Source organism: Mesocricetus auratus, unplaced genomic scaffold (assembly GCF_017639785.1).
Source record: "Mesocricetus auratus isolate SY011 unplaced genomic scaffold, BCM_Maur_2.0 Super-Scaffold_15014, whole genome shotgun sequence".
Taxonomy (NCBI): Eukaryota; Metazoa; Chordata; class Mammalia; order Rodentia; family Cricetidae; genus Mesocricetus; species Mesocricetus auratus.
This window is the reverse complement of record NW_024429186.1, coordinates 1449361-1462720: the sequence shown is the minus strand read 5'-3', so window position 1 is coordinate 1462720 and position 13360 is coordinate 1449361. Positions and strand designations below refer to the sequence as shown.

Genomic DNA, 13360 nt, shown 5'->3' with positions numbered 1-13360 from the left:
GAAAATGTGGTAAACCTTATGTCTGCTGCATAGCTCAGGTTGCCTGAACTCAATAATGTCCCTGTGATTGGAGTATGGGCATGCTACTCACACCTGGGGAAAGAAAAACAAAACTCTTGAAAATTCTTCTCTGATTATCAAAAAGCCAGCTAACCTCAGTTGAAAATATAGGGTACGAAGAGTTACTTCTAACACGTCAGTGTGACAAGGAGTTCCACGAAGCCCTTCCCAGCAAAACTAATAAATTATAAATCTGCCTCCCAACTACTGCTCAACAGTCTCTGGCCACAGTCTTAAGAACAAATAGCAGTAAATAAATATTCACTCAATGAAACCTGAAAGAGTTAAGTAAAGAACAGTCAGTCTACGGACCTTCCCTTCCACCTCCATGATGAAGTTACAGAGCAGTACAGACACCAACAGGGCTTCCACCTCTCCCACCTCCCAGCCAATTTGCTATCTTCCAGAGAGGGGCGGGGCACAGTGTTTCTCACCCTACTGCCTGTTCTGAGGCAGAGTTGCAGCTGGGTGTGGCTATAAGGCACCCAGTGCCCAATCCATGGATAGACAAGATGAAAATGAAATGATCTGGGTGGTTCTGGACCTTCACACACAGTTCACAAATTAGAGCTACCAAGGTGGGAGAGGCAAGGTTAAGAAAACATGAGAATATGGCTGCCCTTGCCTCTATCACTGTCCAATTTCCCACCCAAGAGCCTTGATTCCGAAATTCTACCCGGAATGAGCTCCAGATCTCCTCGAAGAAACTGATAACCTGCAGGAGAGCTGAAGTTTAACTGAAGGGCTCATTTTAAAAGGGATACACAGTCACTGGAGATAAGACTAAACCATAGGCTGGCTAGTCTGTGGGAAGGAAGAGTGAGCCTTGAGATGAGAAAAATTTCAAACACACACTCCCAGTAGTCAACAAAATGAGACAAAAAGACCCAATTAACTCCCTCATAAATGAAAAACCATTATTAGTGTCATGAAAATAAAAAAGGAACTTTAGGAATAAATGTGTTGTCAACCACTTAGATGAAGCAGATACGTCCTTAAACAGAAAATTTGAAAACTGACAGCAAGCAAGCAAGTAAACAAACACAAGTGGTCAATCAAAATAAATATGCAGTTAAAAGAATTAGTTAGAACTACACAAAGCCTTATATAGCCCTGGCTGTGTTAGACCTCACTGTGTAGACCAGGCTGACCTAAAACTCCTGCTTCTTCCTCCCAGTAATACCATAATGACTAATATTATGAACACCAACTTTTCAAAGACTTGTTCAAAAATAAAACTGCAGGGAACACTTCCCAAATCATTTTATGAGGTCAAGATTATCATCAACAGAAGAACGTTCAAGAAAAGGAGAGACCAGCCCCTCATGGATGAAAAGGACACGGACTCTCAACATTGGCAAAGTAAGCAGTGTGTGGTGGCACATGCTTATGGTTCCAGGGTTCTCCAGAGGCATAGGCATAGGCATGTAAGACAACAGAGGCTGACAGAAGAGGGGAGGGGAGAGGAGGAGAGAAAAGGAGTAGCAAACTAAATTCCAGTCACCTACAACAAGAATTATATACCATGGCCAGGAGGATTTAACCACAAACATGTAAAAAAAAAAAAATGCTGACTTGGATCAACTCTTATGTTACAAACTATACAGAATTTTCTTAAAAGCTCATAATCATTATAACAAATGCCATCAAATGTTTGTCATAAAAATCCTGTGTGATTAAAATAAAGGAGAAAGCAAGAATGGAAGGTAGCTTCCTCAACTTGATCCAGGGTTGTAGAACTAGAGTCTAATTTAAAGGGTAACAAACTAGATGATCCCCCCAATAAAACAAACAAGCAGAACTCCTCCAAAGTGGAAAAAGAAGTAAAACAGAACTATTTTTATTCACAGATAGACTATCATTATAGTTGTAGAAATCATTTTTCTTTACTTGTTTATATACAGTGTATTTTGATATATTCTTCTCCTTCAACTTCTCCTAGAATTTTCTCATCTTCTTATCCAATCAACTTTGTTGTTTCTCTCTTTTTCCAAAAGAAAACAAAACTACAAAGATGAAAATCAGAACAGGCAAAAGACCAAGAAGACAAAAATTGCCACAACAAAATGAAATAAAAAGGACAGGGACACGGACACACACACACACACACACACACACACACACACACACACACACACACACACAGAGACACGAGTTTTATATTGACCTACTAGTCCTGGGGATGGGACCTGCCCTGGAGTATGGCTGATATACCCAGCAGCACTCCAATAGAGAAAACGGATTTCCCCTTTGCTTGTGGATATCGGTTGCAAACAGCTCCTTGGTTAGGGATAGGGACCCCACGTCCACTCCCTCCTCTCTGTGCTGTGACCCCATCTGGCTTGAAGCTGTGCAGGTCTTGTGCTTGCTGTCAGTCTCTGCGAGTTCACGTGTCCACCAATCCTGTTGTCTGGAAGACATTGTTTCCTTGGACCCATCCACCACCTCTGGCTCACAGAGTCTTTCCACCTTCTCTTCTGCATCCATCCCTGAGTCTTAAGGGGAGGAGTGTGACGAAGACATCCCATTTAGGACTGAGTCCTCCAAAGTTTCTCACTTGCTGCACACTGTCCAGTTATGGATCTCTATGTTAATTCCCATCTACTGCATCTGATGAGGGATGAGAGAGCCATTGACCTATGGGTATAGTGGTGTGTCATTTTAGTAGTAGTAAGTTTTCCCTTAGGCTAATGTCCTATCTAGTCTCAGATTCTTGGCCACTTTATTAGTAGTGGGTATGGGTTCCACCTCATGGAGAAGATCTCTAATAAAATTTTTTAAAGTTGCTGATTGCTCCTATAACATGTGAGTCACTATTATACCAGTGCATCTTTCAAGCAGGCTGCAGGGTTTGTAGCTGGGTTATCATTCTCTTGAAGCATGCAGAATATCTTCTAGTTGCATGAATGTTAAATCAGTAGGAATGGAGCTTCTTATTAGGTAACAGTTTGACTTTCACATACTGGATGATATAACCATTGTCTTCAGAAGTGGAGTCTTATAAATAAGTTGTGGAGAGGAACCAATAGCCCAACAGCCTTGGCAATAGCTTGTGATTGGGGGGGGGGTTCCGATAAGACCCCTTTGGTTAACAACTCAACATGATGTAGGCCTGTGAACACCAGTATGTACCCATTCCTGGCACTGAAGATATTACTTAGTGGCAGAAGATGTCTAGCTGGGGCATTGTCTCCCCTATTACTAAGTGACCCCATTTAAATTCCTTTCATCTATGTATATATTTAGAAGCTTCCACAGTAGTAGGTTTCCATGTTTTTTCAAATGACCTTCAGTGTTAGCTGTCTCTCCCCATCTTCCCTCCTTTAATCTTCTGTCCCATCCCCTTCCCTATTTAATCTTCCTATTCTAGTCACCCCCTTTATTCCTCCATAGCTTTATCTCCCCTTACATGGGAAATTATGTCTTCTCTTCTGGTCTTTACTAGGCACTTAGCTTCTGTGGTTATTAGGATTGTGGCACATATACTGGAAGCTTAAAGCTAACAGTCACATATAAGAAAGAACATATGCTATTTATCCTTTGGGATCTGGATTATCTTACTCAGCATGGTATTTTTTTCTAGCTCCATCCATTTACCTGCAAATTTCATTTTTCTTAACAGCTCAACAATATTCCATTGTGTAAATGTACCACATTTTCATTATCCATTCATCAGCTGAAGGACATCAGGGCTGTTTCCAACTTCTGTCTATTACGAATAGAGCAGCAATAAACATAGATGTGCAAGTGTCTCTGTAGGAGAGTGTAGTCTTTTAGGATATAAATGCCCAGGAGCCATATAGCTGGATCTTGGAGTAGATCAATTCCAAGCTTCCAGAGGAATCTCCACATTGTTTTCCACAATGGCCATACAGACTTTTATTCCCACCAGTGGCAACCTCTTTCCCTGCATCCCCATCAGTATGTGCTGTCCATGTTTTCTTTTATTGATCTTGGCCATTCTGACCAAGATAAGATGAAACCTCAAGGTGGTTTTAATTTCCCGGTAGGGAGAGATTTTAGATACCTGTGCCTGGTGGCTAAAGACGTTGAACATCTTTAAAGGTGTTTCCCAGCCAATTGTGCTTCATCTTTTGGAAACTCTCTGCTTAGTTCTGTGCCCAACTTTTTAGCTGGGTCACTATTTTCTTGATGTTCAGTTTTTCTTAATTCTTTATATATTCTAGATACTAACCTCTATTGAATGTGTAGTTGGTAAATTGTATGAATGATGGTGTCCATTGCCACACAGAAGCTTTGCAGTTTCATGAGGCCCTGGTTATTTTTTTTTAACCATTTTATTTGCGTATTCTGCTTGAATGTAAGGCTGCATATCTCCTGCATGACTGATGCCTGTGAAGTCCAGAAGGGGGTGTTGGATTCTCCGGAACTAGAATTATAGACAGTGGTGAGCAGCCATATCTCTCCAGCCCAGAGGCCCCATTTAATAGTCACTGGTCTTTATCTGTGTTCTATTCAAAAAACCCTTTCCTGTGCCAATGAGTTAAAGTCTATTCCCTGCTTTCTCTTCTATCAGATTTAAGATATCAAGTCTTTCATTGAGGTCCTTGATCCACCTGGGGCTGAGTTTTATGTAGTGTGATGAATAGGGACAGATTTTCAATCTTCTACATGCAGCCAATCAGTTACAGTTTTTTTTTATTTCACTGTGTACTTCTAGGTTGCAGAAATCTTCATTTTTTAAAATATGTACTTTGCCTGCACATACGTCTGTGTACCACATGTGTGCAAATGACTACAAAGACCAGAAGAGGGTGTCAGATCCCCCTGGAAATGGAGCAAGCCAACATGTGGGTGATGGGACTTGAACCTGAGTCCTCTGGAAGAGCAGTCAGTGCCCTTAATTGTTGAGCCATCTATTCAGCACAGTAGATATAGACCTCTTAAGCAACCATTAAGAAAGCCAACCAGAGACTGATGGAAGCAGAGGCAGACACTCACAGCTAAACACTGAACTGAACTCCTGGAATACAGTGACAAAGAGGGAGGACTGATGAGCAAACGGGTCAAGACTGGGCTGGTAAAACCCACAAAAACTGCTGACCTGAACAAGGGGGGAGCTCTTGGACCCCAGACTGATGACTGGGAGGCCAGCATGGGACTGATCCAGACTGTCCTGAATGTGGGTATCAGTGAGGTGGCCTAGGCAATCTATGTGGCCTTGGGTAGTAGATCAGTATTTACCCCTGGCATACAAATGGATTTTGAGTGCCCATCCCACAATGAGGGATGCTCTCACAGCCTGAACTCTTGGGGGAGGGCCTAGGTCCTGCCCTGAACAAAATGACAGACTCTGGAGATCCACCATGGAGGGCCTCACACTCCCTAGGGAACAGAGTGGGGATTGGGTGGGGGGGGCTTGGAGGCCTGGTGGGAGGGAGAGGGAGCTGGGATTGACATGTGAAGCAATGTTTCTCATTTAAATAAATAATAAAAAAGAAAGCTGCATACAACATGTAAACGCCACACACTTAATAGTGGGAAACTTCAACACCCCATTCTCACCGCTAGACAGGACTACCAGACAGAAACTTAACAAAAAAGCAAAGTAACTAACAGAAGTTATAACCCAATTGGGATTAACAGACATCACTAGAACATTTCATCCAAATAAAAAAGAATACACCTTCTTCTCAGTGCCACATGGAACCTTCTCAAAAATCGACCATGTACTTGCCAACATAGTAAACCTCATCAGGTACAAAAAAATTGGAATATCTCCATGCACCTTATCAGACCATGCATTAAAATTAGAACTCAACAACACAAATTGCAGAAACCCTACAAACTCATGGAAATTGAATAATGCACAACCGTACCATCCCTGGGTTAAAGTAGAAATTAAAAAAAAGAAATTAAAGACTTCCTAGAATTCAATGAGAAAGAAGACACAACATACCCAAACCTATGGGACACTTTGAAAGCAGTGCTATGAGGGAAGTTCATAGCACTAAGTGCCCACATGAAGAAACTGGAGAATAGTTATACTAGAGAATTAACAGCACAGCTAAAAGCTCTAGAACACAAGCAAACTCATGCAGGAGGAGTAGACACCAGGAAATAATCAAATTGAGGGCTGAAATCAATAAAGTAGAAACTAGGTTAATAATACAAAGAATCAATGTAACGAAGAGTTGGTTCTTTGAGAAAATCAACAAGACACACAAACCTTTATCCAAACTTATGAAACGGCAGAGTGTGAACATGCAAATTAACAAAATCAGAAACGAAAAGGGGGACATAACAACAGACACTGAGGAAATCCAGAGAATCATCAGGTCAATTTTATACTCCACAAAATTTGAAAATCTAAAGGAAATGGACAATTTCCTGGATAGATATCACTTGCCAAAATTAAATCAAGAAGAGATAAGCAATTTAAATAGACCTATAACCCCTAAGGAAATAGCAGCAGTCATCAAAAGTCTCCCAACCAAAAAAAAAGCCCAGGGCCAGATGGCTTCAGTGCAGAATTCTACCAGAAATTCAAAGAACAGCTTATACCAATTCTTCTCAAAGTATTCCATGCAATAGAAGCAGAAGGGTCTTTGCCAAACTCTTTTTATGAGGCTTCAACAACCTTGATAGACAAGTCACACAAAGACATAACTAAGAAAGAGAACTTCAGACCAACATCTCTTATGAACATAGATACAAAAATACTCAATAAAATACTGGCAAATCGAATCCAAGAACACATCAGAAAACTCATCCATCATGATCAAGTAGGCTTCATCCCAGGGATGCAGGGATGGTTCAACATAGGAAAATCCATCAATGTAATTAATCCACCATATAAACAAGCTGAGAAACAAAAATCACATGATCATCTCACTAGATGCTGAAAAGGCCTTTGACAAAATCCAATACCCTTTCATGATAAAGGTCTTGGAGAGATCCGGGATAACAAGAACTTACCTTAAGATAATGAAAGCCATATACACCAAACCAACAGACAATATCAAACTAAATGGACAGAAACTCAACGTGATTCCTCCAAAATCAGGAACAAGACAAGGCTGTCCACTCCACACCTTTTCAAAATTGTCCTTGAAGTCCTAGCTAGAGTAATACAACAACAAAAGGAGATCAAGGGAATACAAATTAGAAAGGAAGAGGTCAAACTTTCACTATTTGCAGATGATATGATAGTTTACATAAGTGACCCAAAAAACTCTACCAGGGAACTCCTACAGCTGATAAACACCTTCAGCAGAGTGGCAGGATACAAGATCAACTCAAGAAAATCAGTAGCCCTACTATATACAGATGATAAAAGGGCGGAGAAAGAAATCAGAGAAACATTGTCCTTTACAATAGCCACAAACAACATAAAATACCTTGAGGTAACACTAACCAAACAACTGAAAGACCTGTATCACAAGAACTTTAAAGAAAGAAATTAAAGAATACACCAGAAAATGGAAAGATCCCCCATGCTCTTGGATAGGTAAGTTCAACATAGTAAAAATGGCAATCTTACCAAAAGCAATATAAAGATTTAATGCAATTCCTATTAAAATTCCAGCACAATTCTTCACAGACCTTGAAAGAACAATTCTCAACTTTATATGGAAAAACAAAAGACCCAGGATAGTCAAAACAACCCTGTTCAACAAGGCAACAGCCAGAGGCATCACCATCCCTGACTTCAAGCTGTATTACAGAGATATAGTCCTGAAAACAGCTTGGAATTGGCACAAAAATAGACATATAGACCAATTGAACACCCCGACATTAACCTGTACACGTATGAACACCTGATCTTTGGCAAATAAGCTAGAATTATACAATGGAAAAAAGAAAACTTCTTCAACAAATGGTGCTGGCATAACTGGAGGCTGACATGCAGAGGACTACAGATAGTCATGTCTATCACTATGCACAAAACTTAAATCCAAATGGATCAAAGACCTCAACATAAATCCAGTCACACTGAACCTGTTAAAAGAGAAAGTGGGAGGTACCCTTGAACGAATTAGCACAGGAGACCACTTCCTGAACACAACTCCAGTAGCACAGACACTAAGATCGACAATTAATAAATGGAACCTTCTGAAAGTGAGAAGCTTCTGTAAGGCAAAGGACACAGCAAGACAAAAAGGCAACCCACAGAATGGGAAGATATTCATTAACCCCCTCCATCTGACAGAGGGCTGATCTCCAAAATTTACAAAGAACTCAAGAAGCAAGTCTCAAAAACACCAAAGGTTCCAATCAAACAGTGGGGAACAGAGAATTCTCAGTAGAGGAGTCTAAAATGGCCCAGAGACACTTAAGAAAGTGCTCAACATCCCTAGCCATCAGGGAAATGCAAATCAAAACAACTCTGAGATACCATCTTACTCCTGTCAGAATGGCTAAAATCAAAAACTCCAATGAGTTTATGCTGGAGAGGATGTGGAGAGAGGGGAACACTCCTTCACTGCTGGTGGGAGTGCCAACACTGTATAGCTACTTTGGAAATCAGTATGGAGATTCTTCAGGAAAATGGGAATCAGTCTACCACAAGACCCAGTAATCCCATTCTTAGGCATATGCACATTCATACAAGGATATCTGTTCCACTATGTTCATAACAGAATTATTTGTAATAGCCAGGACCTGGAAGCAACCTAGATGTCCCTCAACTGAAGAGTGGATAGAGAAAATGTGGTATATTTACACAATGGAGTACTATTCAGTGGAAAAGAACAATGGAATCCTGAAATTTGCAGGCAAACGTATGGCACTAGAAGAAACCATCCTGAGTGAGGTAACCCAGTCACAAAAAGACAAACATGGTATGTACTCACTCATATATGGATTTTAGACATGAATCAGGGGGGTGCCAGCAAACAATCCCACTGCCAGAGAGTCAGGGAAACAGAACCTTCATCCAGTGACTAATGAAAGCAGAGGCAGATACCCACAGACAAACACTGAACTGAACTCCTGGAATCCAGTGTCAGAAAGAGAGAAATGATGGGAAAAGGAGTTAAGACTGGGCTGATTGTAGGAGGAAAATGGTACTCTGCCATTAGCCATGAGACTTATTAGAGACGCATAGAGATGAGGTAATAAAAGGGCGGTTTACCACACTGCTAACCACACCCACTTTAGGCATGACTAAAGATGTTTATGGACGTAGGCGGTGAACTATGTCACTAGCCAGTTACCGAGTAAGGTATATAAGACTAAACGGGAAGTCTCACTCTTTTTTCCGGCTTTCTGGCTTCCGGTTCGGGGGTGGAAAACTACTCGGCTCATCTGGGTTGCTTGTTTTTCTCTTGTGAGTAATTTCTACAATAAACATTTACTTATACTTTCAGTAAGTGTGCCGTTTATCGTTGCAGCAGTCCTGTGTATATGTCAATAAAGCACTGTTGGCCAATAGGGAAGCAAGATAGGTGGGACTAGGAGTCCAGGAGGACTCTGGGTAGGAGAAACACAGGAAGTCATTATGTAGCCCGCCTGAGAAGTAAGATGTCCGTCCGGTAAGAGAAGTACTTAGATGGGTTAAATACTTAAGTCAGAGCTAGGCAGTAAGAACAAGCAAGGCCAACAGCTTCATAATTAATACAGCGTCTTGTGTGTTATTTGGGGACTACAATGCGGCAGAGCCTAGGTGACTGGCTGGGGGGGATAACCATAGTGACTGGCAAGGAAAAGGCTTCTCTCTACAGCTGATTTAACCCACAGACACAGTTGACCTGAACAAGGGGGGAGCTCTTGGACCCAAGATTGATGGCTGTGTGGAAAGCATGGGACTGACCCAGACCCCCTGAAGGTGGGTGTTAGTGAGGAGGCCTAGGTAATCTATGGGCCCTTGGGTAGTATTTATCCCTTGTGTACAAATAGACTTTGAGTGCCCATCCCACAATGAGGGATGCTCTCTCAGCCTGGACTCTTGTGAGAGGGCCTAGGCCCTGCCCTGGATGAAATGTCAAACTCTGGAAATCCACCATGGAGGGCCTCACCCTCCCTGAGGATCAGAGTGGAGATTGGGTGGGGGACTGGAGGGCCTGGTGGGGAGGGTGGGGGAGGAGGGGATGAAGAGGAAGCTGGGATTGACATGTGAAACAAGCTTGTTTCTAAATTATTTTAAAAAAAGAAAGAAATTATCAATACTCCACAATATGAGATCAGTACAGAAAAGCCAATGTGATCCTGTATGCTTGCAAAGAGAAATAAAACATGGCTTCATTTATAATAACATCAGGAATATTTAACCGGAATAAACTTAACAAATGCTAAGCTTACACTCTAAAAAAATCAAAATATTAATGAAACAAATAAGCAAAAATCTAAATAAGCAGAAAAATGTTCATTTGTATGGACCTAAAGACCCAATAATATTGCCACTATCCCCAAACTGACCCACAGTTTCACCTAAATTCCCATCAGAATACCACCTCACATCTCTGTAGAAAGTGACAATCGAATGCTAAAATTCATACAGAATCTCCAGTGTTGGTAAACACTTAAAGCAATTTTGAGAAATGGAAGCTAAGAGCATTCAAGAGGGAAAAGCAACTTCAATAAATAATGCTGGGTGTACTCAACCTTCATACCACATTAAAAAAAAAAGGAACCAAGAATTATCTAAATCTCAAGAGTAAAATCTGTAAAACTCGAAAAATAAAACTATGAACATTCAGTAGATTTGGCAATGGATTCTTCATTATGACATCAAAGCAAAAGGCAAACAAGGGAGAAGAAAGAAACAAATTATATGTCAAAACATTTTGTGCTTTGAAAGTCACAATCTTGACAGTATATGGTCATTCCACACACTAGGAAACAGTATCTCCAAATCATGTCCTGGTGAGATCTTATAGCCAGTATATATATACAACTAAACATGGAAAAAGGATATAAATACACAAATATAAATACTATGTAGCCCTTTCAGACTGTTTACTAAACTGACTTAAAAACAAAACAAAAAACAAAGTGAAACAGAAAAAAATCAGATAATGACAAGGTCTAGCAACCTTCTACACACACCAGAGAGACAGGCAGACAGAGAGACAGAGACAGAGAGAGAGAGAGACAGAGACAGACACACACTAAGAGAAATAAAAACTGAATGTCTACACACACACAATAAGGAAAGAGTTCAGCTGGGTATCAAGTGCATATGCTAAATATTCCACACAATGGAGTATTATTTGTCCACAGAAGAAATTAAGCATTGATAGGCCATGACAAAAATTCAGACACTGTAAGATTCCATTTGTATGAAATGTCTAGTACTATATAATCCATAAATACAGAAATTGGTTTAGTACAGCTGAGGAGTTTAGGGGACAGACTTTTCTTTGAAAATGACAACGGTGGTCTAAAACACCGTGGTGACAGCTGTATAACTGTGATGGATTCAAAACTATGGCACTGTAACACTGCACACCGGTAAACGGCATGGCACAGGAGTTAGATTGAAATCAACAAAGGTGTTCAAAGTTTCTGCCTGATAAGTGAGAAAAGCAACTTGTTGGTTAAGAAACTATCAACCACAAAGCAGAGGACTGCTCCTCAAACAGCCCAGCTTAGCAACATTGCATTCCAGCTTCCCAGAGAGAATGCTCAGGAGGCTCCAGTGGTTACCAGTGGTGCTTAACAATTCCAGAGAGCCAGGCTGAGAGCGGCAGTTACCTTCCTTCTCCTTCCCTACAGTTAGGACACGAGCAGGCGACTCTTCGGAGCCTCTTGCCAGGCTGCACCTCTGCATCAGAGGTCTGCTGGCCTTGCTGCAAATGCACTTGTGTGAGTTGGTCAGGGCTAACAGCACCTATCGTCGCATTAGCGATCCCTCCAACTGCCACTGTTACGGGAGCTATAGTCGCCTGCTGGACTTTTACCCCATCCTGTCCTTGCTGCTGACCTAAAAGAGAAAGACAGAGAAATCGAGTGTTAGCATGCTTCCTATTCCTAAAGAAAGAAATGATGAAAAAAAAATCCATGTGGACGTTTTAAAGGTCTAAAACGTTGGTTTCTTAGTAATGAATAAAAAAACAGAGGGGCTAATGATTTATACCAAGGTAACCCTTCCAAAACATACGGTATTTATCTTAGCCATTCAGTTTGTCTTTTTCCAGCTGCTGGGATTATATACAAACATGACCGCTTGACTGAGATACTTTGAGGACTCATGAGATATCAGGAAACACAGATCCTTAGGTGAAAAATGCTATACAAATACAAACTATTATTATTACTTACAGTCAAAAATATTATCTCATGTGCCAAGAAAATACAGGAATAAAAAATAACTACTTAAAGGATTAAGTACTATGGACATTTCTCATTTCTAAACAAGCAAATACCTCCTTACTGATGACAATTTTTTGTTTTACTTTTTAGTATACAACAGAATTAAATGTCTTCTTCCTTTATTATTTTAAGCAGGCCATTGCTATGTAGCACAGGCTGGCCTGGAGATCACCACATAAACCAGCTGGCTTCAAACTCACAGTCCTGCCTCAGGCTTCTAAAGGCTTGGGTTACTACAACCATGTCCATACTTCAGTGGTTTAAACCAAAAATCAACCATGACACATATAGAGTCACTAAAGCAAACCAATGTTTTTAACTTTAGTCTTTTCTTATGCTTTTACTCCTTAGACTATTGTGTCAAGTATATACTAACTTTGCTTTCTTAGAAACTATGTAAAATGCTTAATATGAGAGTGTTGTGGGATATCTGTACACTGTGTGAAGATATAGTTGCTGTGATTGGTGTAATAGAACAAGCTGAATGGCTGATAACTAGGCAGGAGGTACAGGCAGGATTTCCAGGGACAGAGAAGACTCTGGGAAGAAGGCAGAGTTGCCAGCCAGACACTGAGTAAGCAATAGGGGCAGTATGAAGAAAATAGGTAATGAGCCACGTGACAGGGTATAGGTGGGTTAGTTTAAGTTATAAGAGTTAGTGTGACAAGCCTAAGCTAAGGCTGAGCTTTCATAATTAATAAGAAGCCTCTGTGTTATTATTTGGGAGCTGGCTGGCAGGACTTGCTACACAAGGCATCCAATGGGGAGGTTTGCACATCCACATAGGGCCTGACAGAGCTGTCTCAGCAGAGCACTTGAGCAGCCAGGGTGCGAGGTAAAAATGCCCGAGGCATCATGGACACAGCAGCTCCCCAGAGCTGGGGGGAGGAAATGTGCAAGCATGAGGATAGGCTCTGAGGGAACCGAGGGCGGGGGTGGGGGGGTGTTAATGGCAACTGGTGTGGCCGTTTAAGATTTGTTTCACAGTCAGAACACTGCAAGGCATTCAGCAAAGAGGTCCAGA

General features: G+C 41.1%; 1 protein-coding gene across 1 annotated transcript in view; it reads right to left on the bottom strand.

Annotated features, from left to right (window-relative positions):
- The window catches only part of Sp4 (Sp4 transcription factor), a 64528-nt gene that overhangs the window by 19635 nt on the left and 31533 nt on the right, over positions 1–13360 (bottom strand). Inside the window, exon 4 of the mRNA XM_005084462.4 lies at positions 11719–11947. Within this exon, the coding sequence (XP_005084519.1) occupies positions 11719–11947 (229 nt within the window). The remainder of the gene's footprint in view (positions 1–11718; positions 11948–13360) is intronic.